Source organism: Cebidichthys violaceus, unplaced genomic scaffold (genome assembly GCF_023349555.1).
Source record: "Cebidichthys violaceus isolate CVI_PGR_0920_01 unplaced genomic scaffold, fCebVio1.0.p SCAF_43, whole genome shotgun sequence".
In the NCBI taxonomy this organism is placed as follows: domain Eukaryota; kingdom Metazoa; phylum Chordata; class Actinopteri; order Perciformes; family Stichaeidae; genus Cebidichthys; species Cebidichthys violaceus.
This window is the reverse complement of record NW_027176628.1, coordinates 2026055-2049077: the sequence shown is the minus strand read 5'-3', so window position 1 is coordinate 2049077 and position 23023 is coordinate 2026055. Positions and strand designations below refer to the sequence as shown.

Genomic DNA, 23023 nt, shown 5'->3' with positions numbered 1-23023 from the left:
AAGATCTCTCCATCAATCTGCCTCGTAAAAGACGAGCCTCCAGAAACACAGCGAGCGTTTCCCTCCGATAACCAGAGCCAATAAACCAGTGCATGGACATATTTGTGGTCTCAAAGGATTAAGATCTGATTCTCTACATTAAAAAGGAACCGGCTCCACATGAGAGGTTGTGTTTTCTCTGGTTTAAAGGACCAGAAGCTGTTTCACTCATCTTTTGTGAGCTTCGGGTTCAGTTTCCACTGCAGATCAAGAAATTCAAAGATTTATGCAAATCAAACAGAAAGATGTCACAGTTTAATCGTTTCTTTCAAAAACTCAACACTCAAAAAAACAATGAAAGGAAAAGTTGTTCCACAATAAATATTATATTATGTATATAAAACAAGATGTTTCTTTGTTAAGACTTCTGAAGATATGCAGCATATTTTCATTCGTAGGTAAACCGAAATGGAATGCGTGGTAATTTGTAGATATCCTACAACATAATTTATTAAGTTTTGCACGTAATCATGAACAAGAAACCTCAAAATCTCACACAGGACGAACTAGAGGGAGGTGGACAGGTCCAACAAGCAGAGAAGTTTCCTGTTTGACAGATGTTTGTTCCTCATGTGAAACCAGAAGTCACCATTGATGTTTTGGTCTTATAACTTCTATACTTCTGTAGTTATTTAAACCCAAACAACAAACACAACCGAACTAAGTAGTTTAGTTGTCTAAACTTATCTAAGTAGTTTAGTTGTCTAAACCTAACTAAATAGTTTTGTTGTCTAAACCTAACTGAGTAGTTTAGTTGTCTAAACATAACTAAGTAGTTTAGTTGTCTAAACCTAACAAAGTAGTATTGTTGTCTAAACCTAACTAATTAGTGTTGTTGTTTAAACCTAACTAAGTAGTATAGTTGTCTAAACCTAAGTAAGTAGTTTTGTCATCTAAACCTAACTGAGTAGTTTAGTTGTCTAAACCTAACTAAGTAGTTTAGTTGTCTAAACCTAAATAAGTTGTTTTGTTGTCTAAACCTAAATAAGTCATTTTGTTGTTTAAACCTGACTGAGTAGTTTAGTTGTCTAAACTTAACTAAGTATTTTAGTTGTCTAAACCTAACTGAGTAGTGTTGTTGGGAGGAGGCGGTACAGGAAGTGATCAACAAGGAAACGTACAGTCGAAGCGACCCATGGATGTATTCATGATGTTGCATTTAAAAATGGTTTCCTCTTACGGTTTTCCAGCCGCTCCTGGTTCAGTGGTTGTTTAATGGAGGAAGGTTTGTGTCAGTGATGGTCACATGATGCTGCTGCAGTACCGAGTTTAGCCACTAGAATCAGCCTGAAAACGTCCCAGAGGAGCTGGAGCTGGATGACTCAAAGCGTCACGTTCATGTTCGTGTTCCAGCCATATTCATGTCATAGTGAGGGTTTGATGGTGAATGTCTGCAGATCCTGAGTCTGCAGACATGCTAGCAGCTCTGTGAGGCTACATGCTAACATCACATGATGGTAGATAGTCGACACATAGACGAAATAAGAGAAGCAACCTGCTGAAAGCAGCAGATAAAATAGTTTTCATTAAAACAAGTGTTGTTAAAGCAGCTTAGAACATCTCTGAGAAGAACAGATGCTAGCTGAGTTAAATGTAACATAATGTTAATAATGATAATATTAATAATAACCCACAGAGCCTGGCGTCTCCTCTCTGTCCATGTGACATGTCTCTTCTATCGGAGAGCAAACAGTCAAAGCTCTCGCTGCTCTCAGAGTAAAGTGCTGCTCGTGGATGAAAAGAGCCGGTTAATCTTTAAACAAGGGACAAACAGAACGAGTGGACGCTCAAACAGAGCAGATAGACGGATCGAGCCGCTGACACACTCTCCACACAACACGTCAATGAAACGAAGCACTTTGACTCTGCAAACACACCGAAATCTGGAAACAGCACATGTTCGTCTGGACGAATAAAGGAGGTGGAGAATACGTTCATCTGCTCACAGTTCAGTACAGAAGAAGAACTAAAGCATCAGGTCCTGCTGCTGGAGACGTTAGAGCAGTAGAATGTCCTTATCCTCTCTGACACATGTCTGACTTTGGGGTCTCTGATGTTTCCATAGTTACAGCCCAATATTTGTATTGAATGATGAATTAAATGAGAAGTTAACAGAAACTCTGCTGCTTCATAAATGATTGAGGAGCTGCGTTCATGTTAGTTTATGATCTCCTCAAACAGAATATCTGGAGGGGCAATGTTTGTGTTCTGATTTCTGTTTGTAGTCCGAGTAGTAATGACCAATCAACCAATCAACCCATGAACCAACCAACCAATCAATTAACCAACCAACCAACCAACCAATCAACCCATCAACCAACCAATCAACCAACCAATCAACCAACCCATCAATCAATCAATCAATCAACCAACCCATCAATCAATCAATCAACCAACCAACCAACCAATCAACCCATCAACCCATCAACCAACCAATCAATCATCCCATCAACCAACCAATCAATCAACCAACCAACCAACCAATCAACCAACCAACCAATCAATCAACCAACCAACCAACCAACCAACCAACCAATCAACCCATCAACCAACCAATCAATCAACCCATCAATCAACCAACCAACCAACCAACCAATCAACCCATCAATCAATCAACCCATCAATCAACCCATCAATCAACCAACCAACCAACCAACCAACCAATCAATCAACCAACCAACCAACCAACCAACCAACCAACCAATCAACCCATCAACCAACCAATCAATCAACCAATCAACCAACCAATCAATCAATCAACCAACCAACCAATCAACCCATCAATCAATCAACCAACCAACCAGTCAACCAATCAACATACCAATCAACCAACCAACCAACCAGGGTTCAGAGGCTTTCATGTCCTCTGTGATCCACACAAACATGTTTTATATTCACTCAGACCAGCTGTGGCGTCCAGACGGTTCTGGGCTCAGAGACGGACCTCTGGACATAAAACAGAAGGATAATGTCTTCCATCCGCAGAAAAAGAGTCTCCGGCCAAGACACACATCCAACCAGTCGTCCCAAAAAATAATGAAAGACAAAACCACCACAGAAACCAAGACCAGAACTAACGAGGAGTCTTCTGCTGGACTGAGGAGAATGAGGTTTATCTTCATGAAGCTGTGAGACTCAGAGGTCTAAAAGTCCTTTTTGTCTTCAGAAGGTTCCTCACTGAGGGAAATGACCTGAAGTCTCTAAGAGTCCTCCATGATAACAGCTGTTTGAGTCCTCTAAATGTTAAGGAAAGGTGCTTCAATGCTTCCTTTCCTATCTCCTTTAGCACAGGAAACACTGGACCTTCCTTTATCAAAGGAAAGGAGATAATTCTGACCCATAATTCCTTGTGGCGGCAACATTTAAAGTGACGCAGCATGAAAACAAACAATATGTTAATCTCACACAGGTTTAATAATTATACTCATACAGTCATTAAGTTATATATATATATATATATACTTTATATATATACAGTATATATATATCATACATGAACAGAGACAATCCTTTAGTTTAATTGTATATGTTTTTATTTACCTTGAACATGCAACACATATTACATATGAACTCATTTACTCATACAGCTTGAGATGACAGAGATATGATGTTTAATTATCATATGTAGTTTCACTGTTGCGTTGGTGTTAACTTGTATTCGGTTATTTTGTTAACTTTTGATTAATCAATTAAGTGTTTGTGGGGCAAACACAGTCTCTGTAGGGTTTTGGGGGTAACTGCTCACTAATGGGAGACTGGTCCTTCCTGGTCTGGACTCTGGGTTCTCATGGATCAGGTCCACTAGGAAACAGATTGAAGTGGGATGGATATATATACATATAGACCAGGTCTGATCTCTGAGCCCACGTTGAACCTGGAGGAATGATGTCATTCAGCTAAACACAACGTCATTGGTCAAGTTTAGAGAATGTTTTCTATAACTTCTATAACTCCACTGATATAATGTATATGTATATACAGATACATATACATATACATATACATATAATAGTCAACAGATTTAAATGTCTATAGTTGTAATCTGTGCAGCTGATATTGATTTTATTGATGTGACGTTTAGAGTTATGAGTAAAGATGAAATGTTTATGATGGGTTCTTTAATAATAAAGTGTCTGTGTGAGCGCCTCCTACTGGCTGCAGGTCAACATGAATATATTTATAATATAATATATATATAACATGAATATATTTATAATATAATATATATAACATGAATATATTTATAATATAATATATATAAAATGAATATATTTATAATACAATATATACAACATGAATATATTTATCATATAATATATATAACATGAATATATTTATCATATAATATATATAACATGAATATATTTATAATACAATATATATAACATGAATATATTTATAATATGATATATATAACATGAATATATTTATAATATAATATAGATAACATGAATATATTTATCATATAATATATATAACATGAATATATTTATCCTATAATATATATAACATGAATATATTTATCCTAAAATATATATAACATGAAATATTCTGTAATAAAAGAATCCAACAACACAGCAGAATGTGATAAAACGAGCTCTTTTATTATAATAGTTCAGATTTTTGGTATTTTATATACATATATTTATGTATATATAGATGTATTTTACAATTGAGACGAAAACTTTGAAACAAACACGGTTTAAAAAACACACAAACAAACAAACAAAGAGCTTCCTCTTTCCTCTCTGACACCACAGCGGAGGTCAAGGGTCATCTCAGATCAGAAGGCACCGTGTGTGTGTGTGTGTGTGTGTGTGTGTGTGTGTGTGTGTGTGTGTGTGTGTGTGTGTGTGAGGAGCAGACTCATGTTGCATAGAAACCTGTTCACTTTGTTTTATAAGAGATTGGGGACGTTTTCTCGTCTGGTGTCTCTGCAGAAGACACTGAACCTCCACATAGCTCTGCAGGTCTACAGCTGCAAGTCTACAGCTGCCGGTCTACAGCTGCAGGTCTACAGCTCTCTACAGCTGAAGGTCTACAGCTGCAGGTCTACAGCTCTCTACAGCTGCAGGTCTACAGCTGCAGGTCTAGAGCTGCAGGTCTACAGCTGCAGGTCTAGAGCTGCAGGTCTACAGCTGCAGGTCTACAGCTGCAGGTCTAGAGCTGCAGGTCTACAGCTGCAGGTCTACAGCTGCAGGTCTAGAGCTACAGGTCTACAGCTGCAGGTCTACAGCTGTCTGGTTTTCAGAGGACACGATGGAAACACAGACTCTGTTCTGTTTGTTTTTGTCACTTTGTTGTTTCATAACTCAGTTATTAATATGAACATCGTTCATACGGACACAAAACGTCAACTTGTAGAGAACAAAGAGAGGAAAGACACCTTGTTACTGAGATGAAGAAGCATCATCATCATCATCATCATCATCATCATCACTGTTTATGTTCAAACACGACAAACCTTTGAAGTGAGACAGACCTGGAGTCAGCCTTTAAATAGAGACTCCAGGTCTCTGGTCTGAGGCGGACCAGGATGAAGGTCTGAAGGTCTGGACTCCTCCCGTCCCCCTTTAGCTGCTCTGATATGTGAGTGTGTGGAGGACAAGGCACAGAAAACAAGCGCTCCTCTGAGGAGCTGCAGGGACGAGCTTATCGGCTTTTAGAGAAGGCACAGAGAGAGAGAAAGAGAGAGAGACAGAGAGACAGAGAGAGAGACAGAGAGACAGAGACAGAGACAGAGACAGAGAGAGAGAGAAAGAGACAGAGAGAGAGAGAGAGAGAGAGAGACAGAGACAGAGAGAGAGACAGAGAGAGTCTTATGTCCACAGTCTGAAGACCAGATGAAGCGTCTCGTGTCTTTGTGTCTCAGAGTTTCTGTTTTATATAAAAAAGTATTTTTTTCTCTTTAGTTCCAGTTGTTTGTGTTTTTCAGTGAACACCAGCTGCCTCAGTCTGTCTCGCGCATGAAGACACGTAGAACCGTTAGCGAGTGTAAATCCAGCAGAGTCCCGATCCGGTCCGGTCCCGGTACCCGGAAGTCCCTCAGCTGCCCATGGGTTTGAAGGACCCGTCCGGCAGCTGTCTGAAGATGCCCCGTAACGTGTCCAGCTCGCGCGTCAGGTGCTCCACCCGCCGCCTCAGTCTGTCGTTGTCGGTGCTGAGCTCCACCACCTTGTGCTGCGTCTCCATGTTGCGCATCTTCGCCTTGTCGCGGCTCTTGCGCACGGCCACGTTGTTGCGCTCGCGCCTCAGCCGGTACTCCGGACTGCCTTTGTCCATGTTCTTCTTGGACTTCCCTCCACCACCTCCTCGGTGCTGATCCAGCAGCTTCAGGCCGCCCTGCTGCTGGTGCTGGTGGTGGTTGTGATGGTGGTGCTGATGCGGACTGGGCACCGGGGTCGGTGGAGGAGTCGGGTGGCCCGGCTGGAGGTGCATGGTGGTCTGCGCGCAGTGCGCGATCTGGTACTGGAGGTGCGGCTGCTGCTGCTGGGAATGCTGGGAGTACTGCTGGGAGTGCGGGTGCGGGTGCGGGTGGTGGTAGGTGGGAGGCAGACCCGGGTTCACGTCCTCGTCGTCCCGCGGCTCCTGCTTGATGGCCACCGGTCGGATGCGCTGCGGGTTGTGCTCGTAGAGCGGCTCCAGCTTGGACTCCATGTAGTTGGACATGTAGTGCTGCTGGGGTCCCGGACCCGGACCGCACGGCACCGACTCGTACTCTCCGTTCATGATCTTGAGCTTGTCCTGCCGGGAGCTGCTGTGGTGGAACAGGTCCGCCAGGAAGTCGTCGTTGAAAGCCGCCGGGTCGATGTAGGCGCTCAGGTCGATGGAGGTCTCGCTGTCTCCGATCTCACCGCCCTGCAGGTCGGACGGGTCTCTGTAGCCGGAGGAGGGCTGCTGGACGTGGGTCATCGGGGGTCGAGGCGCGACCTCGTACAGGTTCGAGAGCTCCATGGAGAACCTAAAGCCGGGCATGCATGGAGACGAGCTCCGAGAATCCAATTTGGACAAAAGTCAGAGAGGGGGGGCGGGGACAGGGGGGCTCTGAGTCCGGCAGACGTGCACCGAAGTCCGGGGAGAAAAGAACAGTTTCTGTACCTCTGATCCGGAGCAGAGAGGACCGGGTTCAAGAGGAGTCCTGCTGCTCAGTGAACGGTGAGCTGTCAACGTGCGTTTATATAGGAGAGCAGGAGGGAGGGGCACACACACACTAAAACACACACACACACACACACACACACTAAAACACACACACACACACACACACACACACACACACACATACTAAAACACACACACACACACACTAAAACACACACACACACACACACACACACACACACACACTAAAACACACACACACACACACACACACACACACACACACACACACACACACACTAAAACACACACACACACACACACACACTAAAACACACACACACACACACACACACACACACACTAAAACACACACACACACACACACACACACACACACACACACACACACACACTAAAACACACACTAAAACACACACACACACACACACACACACACACACACACACACACACACACACACACACACACACAGACGTTTTAAGGAGGCGAAGTAGAATAATTTCCACTGAACTGTTTTTTCTTTATTCTGACAAAACTAAACCAGATCCACTAAAGTCCCACAGAGACCCTGGAGGAGCCGGACCCGGTCTACTGGTCTCTGTGAGTCTACAGTCCGCCATGAATTATGGATTATGAGGCTCAGTATTCATTGTTTGTTAAAGTGACGGATTAGAGAACGGAGTCTGGTGACGAGGGAGCGGCACACATCAAAGAGAGGGAGGATCATTGACACGTTATTAACACGTTATTACGTTTATGATCCAGATGTTATGAATGTGTGATGATTCATGTACTGTGGATATTATATATATATATATATATATATAATATATTGATTTATAGATACATAACTAACATGAGTTGTTGTGTATTAGGATCATTCATCAACTCATTCTTTCTCTCTAATGAAGAACATCGCTCTGATTCTTTAACATGGATGGGACTTTATGACTCTGATGTGAGCCGGATCTCAGCGACAGAGACCGGCGCTCCGTGCGGCGCTCCGTGCGGGGGGCTAAAGAGTTCACGTCACGGCTCTGGAGGCTGCGGAGGAACCAGAGCGCCCTCTGTCGACTGAAGACTCAAGACCTGATCCAGACTCAGACCTGATCCCGTTCTGTGGATCTGCCCTTTATTTACTTTCCGTTTTATTTCCATGATGATCTTCTTCTTCTTCTTCTTCTTCTTCTTCTTCTTCTTCTTCTTCTTCTTTGGTCCCACATCTCTTCATGTCCTGGTTTCCGTCTCTGCTCACCTTCTGGTCCTGATATCAAGTCTGATCCAGCAGCATGAGACTCAGACCTTCTGGTAGTACTCAGACAGTGTAGTACTGGGACATGTAGTACTGGGACAGTGTAGTACTCAGACAGTGTAGTACTCAGACAGTGTAGTACTTAGACAGTGTAGTACTCAGATAGTGTAGTACTCAGATAGTGTAGTACTGAGACAGTGTAGTACTCAAACAGTGTAGTACTAGTACATTGTAGTACCTGTGACGTGTTTGTGACGTCAGTGTCCATTTTGTCTCCTCACCTGTTACATCTTCATAAGGTGTTTTTATTTCTTTAAGACAAAGTATTAAATATTATTTTAAGGTGTACTCAAGCATGACATAGTACACGTTATTATACCATTAATATACAGTCGTGGTACTTTAAATATAGTGTGTATAACTACATTAAATGTCGTCACGTTATTATACCATTAATATACAGTAGTAGCACTATAAATATAGTGTGTATAACTACATTAAATGTCGTCACGTTATTATACCATTAATATACAGTAGTAGTACTATAAATATAGTGTGTATAACTACATTAAATGTCGTCATTCACACATGAATTCATGTCTTTATGAACTAATTTAACAAACCTCACATTACAAGAAGAACACACCCGCTCCTTATTGGAGGAATCACACGTCGATCACAGAGCGCATTGCATCACTCTCTCGTCATTGGCCAACCGTCCGCTTCCCGTCCGCCCATCTGGCCTCTGATTGGCTGAGCCCGCACATGACCGTATATGGTAATAGAGATTTCGCAATCGCTGTCCTCCTCGTCCATGTTGATCCAAACAAAAACAGAGAGACACGGAACAAACTCCCGGTTTCTCCGGTTTCTACGGTGACGTTCTCTACTTTTAACGGATGGTCGAGTCCTGAAGGTACCGTGAAGGTAAACCGGTGTTTTTTAACTCGCAGCGCTAACGGCTAGCTTAGCTTTAGAGGCTTGTTAGCACCTGAAGCTAACTAAGCTAACTGGCTAGTGAGCGTCAAAGTGAAAACGTAGTTTTTTAATGTGTTTAAAGTCACATTTAGACACGTTGTATCGGCTCTATTCATCTATTGGACCTTAAGGTTGATTAAGAGGACATTAAAGCTGTTTCCGCTCACATAAAAGTTGTAGAAAAGTGCTTTAAAATTCATAAAATCAAGTGTGTCGTCCGTGTTTTAGTGATGTTTGTGGTGCTTAATGAGTTTAGTCCGATATTATCTAAAGTCTCTTAAAAGATGAGCTTCTTCTTCTTCTCCTCGTATGACTCCGGAGTTCCCCTGTCTCTCTCTCTCTCTCTCTCTCTCTCTCTCTCTCTCTCTCTCTCTCTCTCTCTCTCTCGATGATGCAACATCAGGCAACAACCTCCGCTCGTTTGTTTCCACCCGGAGCTCTTTCCTCTGCGCACCACCCAGCTGACTTTGGCTGCATGGCAACGCGTCGACCAATCAGAATGAGCGCTGCTAATTGACCGAATAATAAAGGCCGCCGTAGAGCATGTTTTCATATCGATTACAGCCCCATAGTGAAGCTGTTTATTGGCCAATGAGAACAGTCTGACGGCCATGATGTCATTCTTTACAAGGAACATGATGGGGGGGGGGGGGGGGGGGGTGATCGACGGAATCAGGTCAGCTGAGACTCTGCAGGATGAATACAGATGTCAAGACAGAGGTTTTACTTCACTGTGAAGGAAGATCTGAATAAGGGAACATTTAGTGGAGGATAAGGGAACAATTAGTAGAGAATAAGGGAACATTTAGTGGAGGATAAGGGAACATTGAGTGTAGAATAAGGGAACATTTAGTGGAGGATAAGGGAACATTTAGTGGAGGATAAGGGAACATTTAGTAGAGAATAAGGGAACATTTAGTGGAGGATAAGGGAACATTTAGTGGAGGATAAGGGAACATTTAGTGGAGGATAAGGGAACATTGAGTGTAGAATAAGGGAACATTTAGTGGAGGATAAGGGAACATTTAGTAGAGAATAAGGGGACATTTAGTGGATGATAAGGGAACATTTAGTGGAGGATAAGGGAACATTTAGTGGAGAATAAGGACACATTTACTGGAGGATAAGGGAACATTGAGTGGAGAATAAGGGAACATTTAGTGGAGGATAAGGGAAAATTTAGTAGAGAATAAGGGGACATTTAGTGGATGATAAGGGAACATTTAGTGGAGGATAAGGGAACATTTAGTGGAGAATAAGGACACATTTACTGGAGGATAAGGGAACATTGAGTGGAGAATAAGGGAACATTTAGTGGAGGATAAGGGAAAATTTAGTGGAGGATAAGGGAACATTGAGTGTAGAATAAGGGAACATTTAGTGGAGGATAAGGGAACATTTAGTGGAGGATAAGGGAACATTGAGTATAGAATAAGGGATCATTTAGTGGAGGATAAGGGAACATTTAGTGGAGGATAAGGGAACATTTAGTGGAGGATAAGGGAACATTTAGTAGAGTATAAGGGAATATTTAGTGGAGTATAAGGGAACATTTAGTAGAGTACATTTAGTATAGGATAAGGGAACATTTAGTGGAGGATAAGGGAACATTGAGTGTAGAATAAGGGAACATTTAGTGGAGGATAAGGGAACATTTAGTAGAGAATAAGGGAACATTTAGTGGAGGATAAGGGAACATTGAGTGTAGAATAAGGGAACATTTAGTGGAGGATAAGGGAACATTTAGTAGAGAATAAGGGAACATTTAGTGGAGGATAAGGGAACATTTAGTGGAGGATAAGGGAACATTAAGTGGAGAATAAGGGAACATTTACTGGAGGATAAGGGAACATTGAGTGGAGAATAAGGGAACATTTAGTGGAGGATAAGGGAACATTTAGTGGAGGATAAGGGAACATTGAGTGTAGAATAAGGGAACATTTAGTGGAGGATAAGGGAACATTTAGTGGAGGATAAGGGAACATTTAGTAGAGTATAAGGGAACATTTAGTGGAGTATAAGGGAACATTTAGTAGAGTACATTTAGTATAGGATAAGGGAACATTTAGTGGAGAATAAGGGAACATTTAGTGGAGGATAAGGGAACATTTAGTGGAGTATAAGGGAACATTTAGTAGAGTACATTTAGTATAGGATAAGGGAACATTTAGTGGAGGGTAAGGGAACATTTAGTGGAGAATAAGGGAACATTTAGTGGAGGACAAGGGAACATTTAGTGGAGGATAAGGGAACATTTAGTAGAGAATAAGGGAACATTTAGTGGAGGATAAGGGAACATTTAGCGGAGGACAAGGGAACATTTAGTGGAGGATAAGGGAACATTTAGTAGAGAATAAGGGAACATTTAGTGGAGGATAACGGGATGTTTTCCACTGTTTATCACAAGTTGTTATATATTCTTCTATACATGTGAAGTATGAGTCCTGATCACTCATTTATTGATTTGTTGTCCTCTAGGCTCCATCGAGTTGAAGAATCTGTTGCTTCCTGTTTTCCTCCCGTACACCTGAGGAGAACTCAGAGATCAGCACCTGAAGGCAACGCATCCCAGATGAGCCGGCCGTCGCAGGCGAAACTCACCACAACCCAGAACAACAACAACAACAACAACAACGGCGTGAGCGTCATCCAGAGTCAGACCACCACCGCCGCGTCTGTAGCCGTCCTCCAGCGGGTCCCCAAGCTCCTCCCCTCGGCCGTGGGCGTCCTTAAGGCCCCGCCCCCCAGCAGCGAGATGAAGAAACCCTCGGCGGAGAAGGACAGCGACGAGTACCGGCAGCGCCGCGAGCGCAACAACCTGGCGGTGAAGAAGAGCCGCATGCGCAGCAAGCAGAAGGCGATGGACACGCAGCAGCGCGTCAACGAGCTGAAGGAGGAGAACGAGCGGCTGGAGGCCAAAATCAAACTTCTGAGCAAAGAGCTGAGCGTGCTCAAAGACCTCTTCCTGGAGCACGCCCACAACCTGGCCGACAACGTGCAGCCGCCCGCCGGCAACGGCAACGCCGGGGGCTCGAGCCCCGCCCACAACCCCAACGACACCTCCGCCAACGGGCAGTGAGGGGGGGGGGGGGGCGGAGCCACAGGGGACGTTTTGACTACGCTGCTGCTGCTTTTTTTTTTTTCTGTCACATCTTCACTTTTGTTCATTTAATCCTCTCTTCTGGAGAAATGTTTCCCACAATCCTCTTGGGTCATGTAAACGTTTTTTAGATTTATTTTTTATTTTCTGACATATCGTACAAATCTATTCTAATTTATTGATTTCAGTCTGTGGACTTTGATGTGAACTCTGATCCAACAGACTAAAGGACTGAACAGAACTCTTTGTCCTCCACAGTCTGGTGGTTCTTCTTTTATACGTGTGTGTTCTCACGTTCTAACGTCTAGAACCATCACTTTACTTAACAGTCCGTATTTATACAGAAAAACACAAATCTATAACCAATACTTCAAGATAAATGATCCCAATCAACATATTGAACGTGTTCATCTGATTCATCTTTTAGAGAAATATTAACCATAACATCAAAGAGCAGCTGGAACATGTTTGAACGTTTTTATTCATTATTGATTAAATGATAATTTTTTTTACAAATAATCCAGTTTAGAGCTTCCTGTAAAGATGTGACGTAATCTGTCTCATGAGGACTTCACCTGTGTGTGTGTGTGTGTGTGTGTGTGTGTGTGTGTGTGTGTGTGTGTGTGTGTGTGTGGGGTGGGGGGGGGGGGGGGGGGCTGGGTGGACCCCGACGCCTCACAGCCGCAGCTTTAATTAAACCCAGCATGCCACAGAGGGGGCGGGGCTTATAATTATATGAGCTTTAGCGGGCGTGGAGTGTTTTCTTCTTCAGGAGCTTCAGCTTCAACCAGGAATGTCTGTCTGAGTCCTGCTGCTCCAGAGCCGCTCAGAACAACGTTAAAATAACGTCTAAACGTTCAAATGTCTAAACAACGTTTAAATAACATTCAAACAACGTTCAAACAATGTTCAAACCACGTTTAAATAACGTCTAAATAATGTTTAAATAACGTTCAAACAATGTTAAAATAATGTTTAAACAATGTTCAAAGAACGTTTAAATGTCTAAATGTTCCAACGTTCAAACAACGTCTAAACAATAAAATAACGTTCAACCAATGTTTAACCACTCAGCACAACGTTTCAACAACGTTCATGTTTGAGTCAAATGATCAACCGATATTTGTTTGTTGGAATGTCCGTGGAACGTTGTTAGAACGTTGTGGCCTCCGTGTTTCTACTTTTGTTCGAACGTCGTCTGAACGTCGTCGGTGTCTCTACTTTTCTAGGTGGTGTTTTCTACTCGTCTCCAGCAGCATGTTTACTGAGTCTCTGCATGAGTCTGGATGTTTCTTCTGTCTGAATGTTGCTGGGCAGCATCTCTTTGTGGTCGCTCAGCTTTTTATATCACAGGAATCTGAGTAACGTGCATTTAAATTAAAACTCAGTAGAAAAGTTCAAGCGAGTGTTTTGTTTTAATTCTTTCATGAGTCAAACAGAATGTTTAGATTACTGTTGATACCAGGAAGACATTCTGATCCTTCATGAACTCTTCCTGTGAGTCAGCATGAGACTTTACTCACAATTCATAGCAATGTGAGGTTAAACACGAGGTAACCAGAGGACGAGACGTAAACAAAGAGGATGAAACATGAGTTCAGTTTCATTACATTTATTAAACATTAAGGATTAAAGATGAACATGAACCAGAGGATATTTATTCATTCATCAAATACTTTTAGTTTTTGAAGTGAACGGATGACATCACGTCTCATCTTGTGAATGAAGACGTTTAAATCAAGTAAAAAGTATACAATAATGTGTTGATGTGCGATTCAGATCTTCCCATGATGCACTGCTCCAATAGTGTCTCGGATTAGAACAGGAGTCTTTGAAGGCACCGCGCGTCACATGACCTCACTTCAGCTTTAATGGACGTCGTCATGGTAACAGCTGAACAAACACAACCAATCAGAGGCCGGCTCTGTGGTTCACCTGTGTGTGTGTGTGTGTGTGTGTGTGTGTGTGTGTGTGTGTGTGTGTGTGTGTGTGTGGGTGTGTGTATCTCGGTGTGTGTGTGTGTGTGTGTGTGTGTGTGTGACTGTGTGTGTCTCACATGAAAACGTTTTCAATCTTCAAACATTAAAATGAGTGATGGCTCATCGTCCGTCGCCAAAACCCGTTAGTTTAAAATCACCTCCTCAGAGAATCTGGCAGAGAACGTTTCTCCTCACAGAAACATCTGGAATACATGTTCTCCTCTTCTTCTACTTCTTCTTCTACTGCCTCTTAGAGCGCAGAGACAAACACTCACAACACGTCCACTGCTCTTCTAGATCACATCCACTGCTCTTCTAGGTCACATCCACTGCTCTTCTAGGTCACATCCTCTGCTCTTCTAGATCACATCCACTGCTCTTCTAGGTCACATCCACTGCTCTTCTAGGTCACATCCACTGCTCTTCTAGATCACATCCTCTGCTCTTCTAGGTCACATCCACTGCTCTTCTAGGTCACATCCACTGCTCTTCTAGGTCACATCCACTGCTCTTCTAGGTCACATCCACTGCTCTTCTAGATCACATCCACTGCTCTTCTAGGTCACATCCTCTGCTCTTCTAGATCACATCCACTGCTCTTCTAGGTCACATCCACTGCTCTTCTAGGTCACATCCACTGCTCTTTTAGTTTAGTCACATGACTTGAAAACGTAAACAAGATGATGTAACCATCAAGTTACAAATCTATTAATAGAAATAAACGTGTTGAATAACACAGGAGTAAACTGTGTGTGTGTGTGTGTGTGCGTGTGTGTGTGTGTGTGTGTGTGTGTGTGTGTGTGTGTGTGTTTGTGCATGCCTGTGTGAGTGTGTGAGTGTGTGAGTGTGTGTGACAGACAGCTTGTTGAATAGAGGAGGAAGAGGAGGAGGAAGAGGCCGACGATGAAGCTTCTTCCTCAGATATCTGTTAGTGATCAGAGTGATTGACAGGTTGGGGCTTCGCCTGTCAGGAGGAATTGTGGAGCAGAAATAAGTCCTTCTGAGTTCCTGCTTCATGGAGGACCTGCTTCATGGAGGACCTGGTTCATGGATGACCTGGTTCATGAATGACCCGCTTCGTGGAGGACCTGCTTCATGGAGGACTGGATGGAGGACTGGATGACGTCACTTTGGCAGCTTCACTGATTTATTCCACGTTTCACAACTCATAAACAAGATAAACGCTGATCTGAATGTCAATGAGCTCAAATGATGGGAATGTTCTCTCTGTGAGCAGATCTGGAGACCCTTCTTGTCCTCTCACCTCCCCGACCTCATTCTGAGGTCAAGAGACAATGTCCACCAACACCTCTCTGCTTTTGTCTCTCTGTTTTGCGTCTCTTTGTGGTTGTTTTGCGTTTCTTTGTAGTTGTATTGCGTTTCTTTGTAGTTGTTTTGCGTCTTTTTGTGGTTGTTTTGCGTCTTTCTGTGGTTGTTTTGCATGCCTTTGTAGTTCTGCGTCTCTTTGTAGTTGTTCTGCGTCTCTTTGTGGTTGCTTTGCGTCTCTTTTTGATTGTTTTGCATCTCTTTGAGGTTGTGTTGCTCCTTTTTGTAGTTGCTTTGCGTCTCTTTTTAAATTGTTTTGCATGTCTTCGTAGTTGTTTTTCATGTCTTCGTAGTTGTTTTGCATGTCTTCGTAGTTGTTTTTCACGTCTTCGTGGTTGTCTTGCGTGTCTCTTTTGAGGCCTTTTTCAATGAAGGATCAGCATTTTGACAACGTAGAAACCAATAAAGAAGTTCAGTGAAGGTGGAGACCAACTGTTTTATCAAACTACAGAATCAAACCTAATGTTTATTCTCTCTCTGTCAGAGCTGTTTCTCATTGCTGCTCCACTCAGAGCTGGAGACCATAAATCCCTCAGCACGCTGTGTGTGTGTGTGTGTGTGTGTGTGTGTAATGAGACATCAGACTTTAACCCCATGAGTCCACTATTAAATCGCGCACATTTTCTTTTTCCAAGTTAATATTTTCTAAAGTCGACATCATCGTGTCTCAGAGTCTGAATCAGTCCAAATCAGATCAGCTCATGTTTTTCTTTTTAAAAGAATCCATCTTCTCCTTCAGTATGATTCCCTCTGGTCCTTCTTTCTGTGAATCTAATTTATTACCTTCATAAAGTGAGCGTATCCAATCCAGCTACGCTTCCTTCCTCCTCCGTCCTCTGGGAGCTGGATTAGCTAATCGGAGCTGTAGCTGTGGAAATGAGGATCGGCCTCATGTGAGGGTTCGACCTGAGACTGATGCAGGACCACCACAGTGTGATTAAAGGGTCTGTAGTAACGAGGCTCTGATGAGGATCACATTAACTACTACATGTAAAAAGACTTTGTTTAAGGGAGAAAACGTTACATTACAGTCATTCAGCAGACGCTTTTATCCAAAGCGACATACAATTCAGATTCTGTCACATTTCTACACCGGAGGCACAGCTACGGGAGCAATTTTTGGGGGTTTAGTGTCTTGCTCAAGGACACATCAACACGCGACAAGTGAAGCCGGGGATCAAACCACCAATCCTCTGATTCAAAGACAGCCCTGCTCTACACTTAGCCACACCTAAGTCTGACTTAGCTGCCTATTCACCCAGATCACTATATTATATATAGAGAGAGATTTTATTATTTATATTTATGTATATGTATATATATATGAAGCTGCAGCAAGCAGCTGGTTAGCATAGCTTAACATAAACACCCAACATCAAAATATAAAAGAAAATAGACTTTTTTAAAGGAAATTCAAACCTTAAGATCAGAGACATCAGAGTCCTGGAGTCTGACCAGCAGGACTTTAAGGTCACCAGTGTCACCGACGGTCCCTGAATGCCTCACCATGAGACTCTTTGACGTGTGCAGCGTGAGAATAACTAGAAAATACATTTCCTGCAGAAAATGCGTTGGAATGCTGAAAGCTAGAATGAATCGCAAAAAAATTGCTGAAAATACAGAAAAAACCTGTCTGAAAAATGTTGAAAAGCTAAACTGTATTATCAAAAGAAGCTAACAGCTGAATTACAATGCAGGAAGAGCTTGAAGCTAAATGATTTTACTGTCAAATTAATAGTAGTAAAAGTAGTAGTAGTAATAGTAGTAGAAGTAGTAGAAGTAGTAGAAGAAATAGTAGAAGGAGTAGTAGTAATAGTAGTAATAGCAGTAGAAATAAGAGTAGAAGTAGTATAACTATTAGTAGGAGTAGTAGTAATAGTAGCAATAGCAGTAGTAGTGATCATAGTAGTAGTTGAAATAACAGTTGTATTAGTAGAAGATTTGTAGTAGTAGTAATAGTAGTAGCGGTAGTAGCAGTAATAACAGCAGTAGCAGTAGTAGTAGTAGTCGTAGTCATAGTCGTAGTAATAGCTGTAGTAGCGGTTGTAGTAGTAGTTGATATAAAAGTAGTATTTGTAGTATTAGTAGTAATAGCATTTGTAGTATTTGTAGTAGTTTTAACTTTTATTTTGAAAGGGTGGGGCTGGGTGGGGGAGAGAGGAGGAGAGGAGACCGAATCAGAATGTTTGAAACACACATACAGAGGTTATTAAATGACTTCATCACAAGCATTCCAGTTAGAATTCACTCTGTGGGGCTTTTATTTTGAAATGGGGGGGGAGGCGGTGAAGGGGGAAAATTCCTTTAAAAATCTCTAAGACCTGAATGGCTGTATGAGAGAGAGAGACACAGACAGAAAACGAGAGAGAGAGAGACACAGACAGAAAGAGAGAGAGAGAGAGAGAGAGTGAGAGAGAGAGAGAGAGCGAGAGAGAGAGAGAGAGAGACACACAGACAGAAGGAGAGAGAGAGACAGAGAGAGGGAGAGAGAGAGACACAGACAGAAAGAGAGAGAGAGACAGAGAGAGGGAGAGAGAGAGACACAGACAGAAAGAGAGAGAAAGAGAGAGAGAGACAGAGAGAGGGAGAAAGGCAGACAGACAGGAGGTCTAACGATCTTTGTCTGAGTATCTCCAAGTCATGTGTGTATGTGTCTGCGTGTGTCTGCATGTGTCTGCGTATGTCAGTGTGTGTCTGTGTGTTTATCAACTTCACTAATTAGCTCAATCAAAAACACCTGTGTGTCTGCAGCCTTTACATTGAGATAAAACTGTGAAACACCTGTCAAATAAATCCTCAAAACCCCCATAATTGTAGCTCCTATTGCTCCGATATTAGAACTGGAGAAGAAGGATGACTTGAAGAATAGATCATGTGAAAATTGTGTCTGTAGTGTAAACAATTTGGCTTTCGTGGAAGATCTAGAAATGGGGTGCCGTGTTCTGTGGAAGATGTTCTTGGAGTAGGAATTAACATTGGTCTCTATGGAGCAGATAGTTGGACTTCCTCTCAATTAGAGGCTGTTGTGACTGTGTAAATCTGTTGGATTCCACAGTCATATGACTAGACCAGGACAATATTAGCTACTTTTTTACCAAAGAATTATGCATGAAGAGTGAATATTGTGGAGTCAGTGGCAAAATACAAATATTTTTTTCACAAGATTCTGAAGCTCCTCTTCACTCTAGCGGTGACATCGCACACTCTGAGCTGTGCAATACACACCCATTATAAAAGCAGAAAAGGACTGAAAAAATCATAAAAGTTCAAATGTGACAGTTCAAAAGGTTTAAAAGATATCAAAAAGCTGAATCATACGGCAATAGTTCAGGGGTTTCTCAACATTTTAAAGTTGAAATGGTGTCTGTAGCTGAAAGTATGAGGAAGAAGGATTTGAAAGTTGAAGAAGTTTAAGAGGATTTGAAAATGTTCTCCATAGAGGTCCCATTCAAAAGAAAATTGCAAAAAGCTTAATATTTACAAAATGATAAGAGGTAGAAACATGAAAAGTCATTGCACCCATTTCCCGAAAGAGCTGAACATTTTGATATTCGAACGGTTTCTATAACTTAAAAAATGTGGAAGGAGAAGTTTGCTAAAAAACGTACGGAAGAAATATAACATAACGGAAGAATAAAGATTTGAAGAACAATGCAGAATCAGCATTCCAACAATTAATGAGAGCAAACAGATTCTGGTCTTTTCAGATCTGTTCTGGTCTATTCAGATCTGTCCTGGTCTCTGTAGTCTAAATATTAATCCTCTGATAGCGGAGACCTGTCTGTCTCTCTCTGTGAGACAGACAGGTCTCCGGTCTGATAGCTGCTTTGTGTCTTATCACTTCCTGATAAGACTGTCTCTGCACAAAGAGACACTGACCTACTTCTGTCACCTGACCTCAGGTCACCTGATCAACCAATCAGCTCTCTGATCTGAGGATGACATCACTGCCTTTATGACAGAAGTGATGTAATATTTAATAAATGTGTCTTCATCTAAAAGATCAAAGTAGAGCTTCAACGAATGATTATTGATCATTGATTCATTTATTTTAGCAATTCACAGATTTATTGTTTAGAGTGTTAAATGGTAGAAAATCATGAATAAAAACGGAGACATGAAACTTAACTTCATATCGTATCAGACACACACACACACACACACACGCACAGACACACACACACAGACACACACAGACACTCACTCACACACACTCTCTGTCTGGACTCTGAACTGGGCTGAAGGTGAATCTGTCTCTCAGACTGATCCATCAGACAAACAGAGCTGTTGACCCTATACCTCCACAGAGAGTTCTGGTTAACCAACAATCCACCTTCAGAGTCCTTCAGAGTCCCTCAGAGTCCTTCAGAGTCCTTTAGAGGGTCATGAAGGGACAATTTGTCTCCTGCTTTGGGATTTTATGACTAACGAGTTTGATAGCAATCAGAAGAAGATAAAGATAAAACATTATTTTGGTCTTTATTATAGATGAAGGTAAAGATTAAACATTATTATAGTCTTTATTGTAGATCAGAACCATAAAACTGGCTGATTAGTTTGTTAAAACAGTCTACATTTTGTGTTTATGAACATTAAATCTGCCAATTTACTGTTGTGTAAAATTATTAAAAAGACATATATGTAAATATATAAATAAATATGATATATTTAAATATATATATATATATATATATATTTAAAGTCCTCTCTTAAAAGTCTTGTAATAGAAGGTTCAGGTGGATTTAGATTATAACTTAAAGAAACTAGAACATGTATAAACTTTATTATACGACGGACACGTTACTTAAATGAGATGGTGTGAAGAGAAACATTTAAAAAGGTTATATTCATATGAGCCAATAGAGGGGCTGGTTTGTGGTCATGTGACCTGGTGGAATCTGCTGCAGCACAGATGAATTATGGGATGTGGATAATTGCTTCAGTTTGTCTCCGATTAAAACGGATCCATAACTCAGCGTCTGCGGCCTGGCAGGAGGGAAGGTTAGCGCTGCAGCTAACGTTAGCATCAGGAAGAAGTGTCACACATGACTGATGAGGTCACATGATTCACTGCTGGAGAGGAGAAGCTGTCATTAATCATCATTAATCATCATTAATCATGGAGGAGAAAACCTCTCTGGAGGATCAGTTTGATTCTGTTCAGCAGTTCAGGAGGTTCTGTTCATTTAGAGGATGCTGCAAGGCATCATGGGAAATCCTGCTCTACCATGCTTCTGTCTGAGACATAGACAGAGACAGAAACAGAGACATAGTCAACGTCAAGAACGTTGTTCTTTTGATTTTGTTTTTAAAGTTAGTTATTGTCTAGCCCCCTCTGGATCCCTCTGGACCCCTCTGGACCGCTCTGGACCACTCTGGACCCCTCTGGACCGCTCTGGACCCCTCTGGACCGCTCTGGACCCCTCTGGACCGCTCTGGACCCCTGGCTGCAGCCCAGAGTGGAGGTGATTTGAGCTCCTACATCTTGTGTGTGTGTGTTGCAGCAGTTTAACCTCAACACAGCAGAGACCAGAGGGTCTGGGTTGGGGGTCTGCTGCTCTGTGGGGGGGTTGACGACTGCCCAGGGACCTTTGAGCAACACTTGAGCCATTCATGTGTCCTCTACTCGTCTGTCTGTCCTGACGAGTTCAGTAGTGGAGGCTAAATGTTACCTCATGTGTGTGTGTGTGTGTATGTGTGTGTGTGTGTGTGTGTGTGTGTGTGTGTGTGTGTGTGTGTGTGTGTGTGTGTGTGTGTGTGTGTGATTGGCTCTCAGTTATTAACTCTCTGATTTCCCGTGTCAGTGAATGCATCACGACCCTGACACTCATTTACATGATTTCTTGTCTTTATGTTTTGTAGAATTAAACTTTAATATTTTTGTTGTTTTTTTCGTCAGAGAGCAGCTCGACCTCACCTGTGATTCACGTGAGAGGCCCCGCCCCTCCTGATCAGTGATTGGAGACATCACTAATGATGACATCACTAATGATGACATGAGCCTAATTTCACAGAGTTCAGTCATTTTAGTAAGTAAAGTCCTTAGTTAAAGCTAGTGAAGTAAAGTAAAGTAAACTAAAGTACAACAAAGCGCAAAGAAGCGCAAAGTAAAGGAAAGTAAAGCAAAGTAAAGTAAAGTAAAGTAAAGCAAAGTGAAGTACATTTACGTACATGCACCAAATATTACACTATTATTATGAATATATTAATATTCCTCATGTGATGTGGTTTGATGTTTGCTTCAGTTAAGTTTCCTCCTCAGAGCTGAAGTTTAGTCCTGAACCAGGTTTTGGCTGCAGGTTCTGGACTTTGTTGCTCAATCAGCTCAGCTCACAAAGTAAAATAGGAGTTGATGGTTCAGAAGATAAACTTAATCTCAGGCTGATCTGCAGAGTTTCAGTCTGCATCTTGTTGTCAGCAGTTGGCAGTGTGTCAGTGTGATATAAGAGCGTCATCATACCGCACCGTCTGACCTTTGTCTCCGTTAGATGTTTTATAACCCGTCTGCTGTCGGACATTCAGAGGCTCTGAGGGGGCGAGACAACAGCTGTCCTTTCTACGGGACGCCAAGGAGGTCATTGAACGCCTCGTCTCTCGTTGGTTTGTAGAGACCTGTCAATCAGCGTGTAGCCCCGCCCCTAAAGCATCCCCTGCTTTATGGTCTGTTTGACTCTAAATGGAGCATAATGTACTAAATGAACATCATGCTGTATTGAAGAAGACTGTAAACTAGAGATTGAGAGAAACTCATGTTTACAATGTTTACTGAGGGAATAAATCAAGAGAGAAATAGAGTCATTTTAGACTAGACTTCTATACAACCAGAGGAGTCGCCCCCTGGTGGACACTAGAGAGAATGCAGTTTCAACACAGTTGGGAGTTTAACTGAGTCTTAAAGTGACAATCCTTAACATTTCTCTCCTGGTGGATTAATAATTTGTATTCTAGTGATATCCAGGACGACAAAAAGTTAGAATATTTTATAACGTGGAGACGGACGAATTACCAATTACAGATTTGATGTAACTTTTTTAATTTAAAGAACTTTGGTTCTTAAAATATTGGAGTAAATCTTATTTTGAAATGTAGAATGAAAATTTAATTATTTAGTTGTTTTGTAAATTATCCGATTAAATCACATAATGTTGCAGAGAAAGCTAGAATATTTTTCTCCTTCCTCTTCTTCTTCTCCTTCCTTATCTTCTTCATCTCCTCCTTCTTCTT

The 23023-nt window shown here is 42.0% G+C and overlaps 2 protein-coding genes across 3 annotated transcripts; one reads left to right on the top strand and one right to left on the bottom strand.

Annotated features, from left to right (window-relative positions):
- Window positions 1–4622: 4622 nt before the first annotated feature.
- On the bottom strand, window positions 4623–7211 carry cebpa (CCAAT enhancer binding protein alpha). Its single transcript, XM_068728789.1, has one exon. The coding sequence runs from the start codon at window positions 7012–7014 to the stop codon at window positions 6085–6087; it is 930 nt and encodes a 309-aa protein (XP_068584890.1). The 5' UTR covers window positions 7015–7211; the 3' UTR covers window positions 4623–6084.
- A 1996-nt stretch (window positions 7212–9207) lies between these two features.
- cebpg (CCAAT enhancer binding protein gamma) lies at window positions 9208–12891 on the top strand. 2 transcript variants are annotated; one of them, XM_068728775.1, is made up of 2 exons: window positions 9208–9332; window positions 11873–12891. In XM_068728775.1, the coding sequence occupies exon 2, from the start codon at window positions 11967–11969 to the stop codon at window positions 12471–12473; it is 507 nt and encodes a 168-aa protein (XP_068584876.1). In that variant the 5' UTR covers window positions 9208–9332; window positions 11873–11966; the 3' UTR covers window positions 12474–12891. The 2 variants fall into 2 exon arrangements, with proteins under 2 accessions (XP_068584876.1, XP_068584874.1); XM_068728773.1 differs by having other exon boundaries at window positions 9208–9343.
- Window positions 12892–23023: the final 10132 nt, after the last annotated feature.

Excerpts from the sequence above, each read along its gene's own strand:
- cebpa (XM_068728789.1), bottom strand. The coding sequence starts at position 7,014 with ATGCCCGGCTTTAGGTTCTCCATGGAGCTCTCGAACCTGTACGAGGTC.
- cebpg (XM_068728775.1), top strand. The coding sequence starts at position 11,967 with ATGAGCCGGCCGTCGCAGGCGAAACTCACCACAACCCAGAACAACAAC.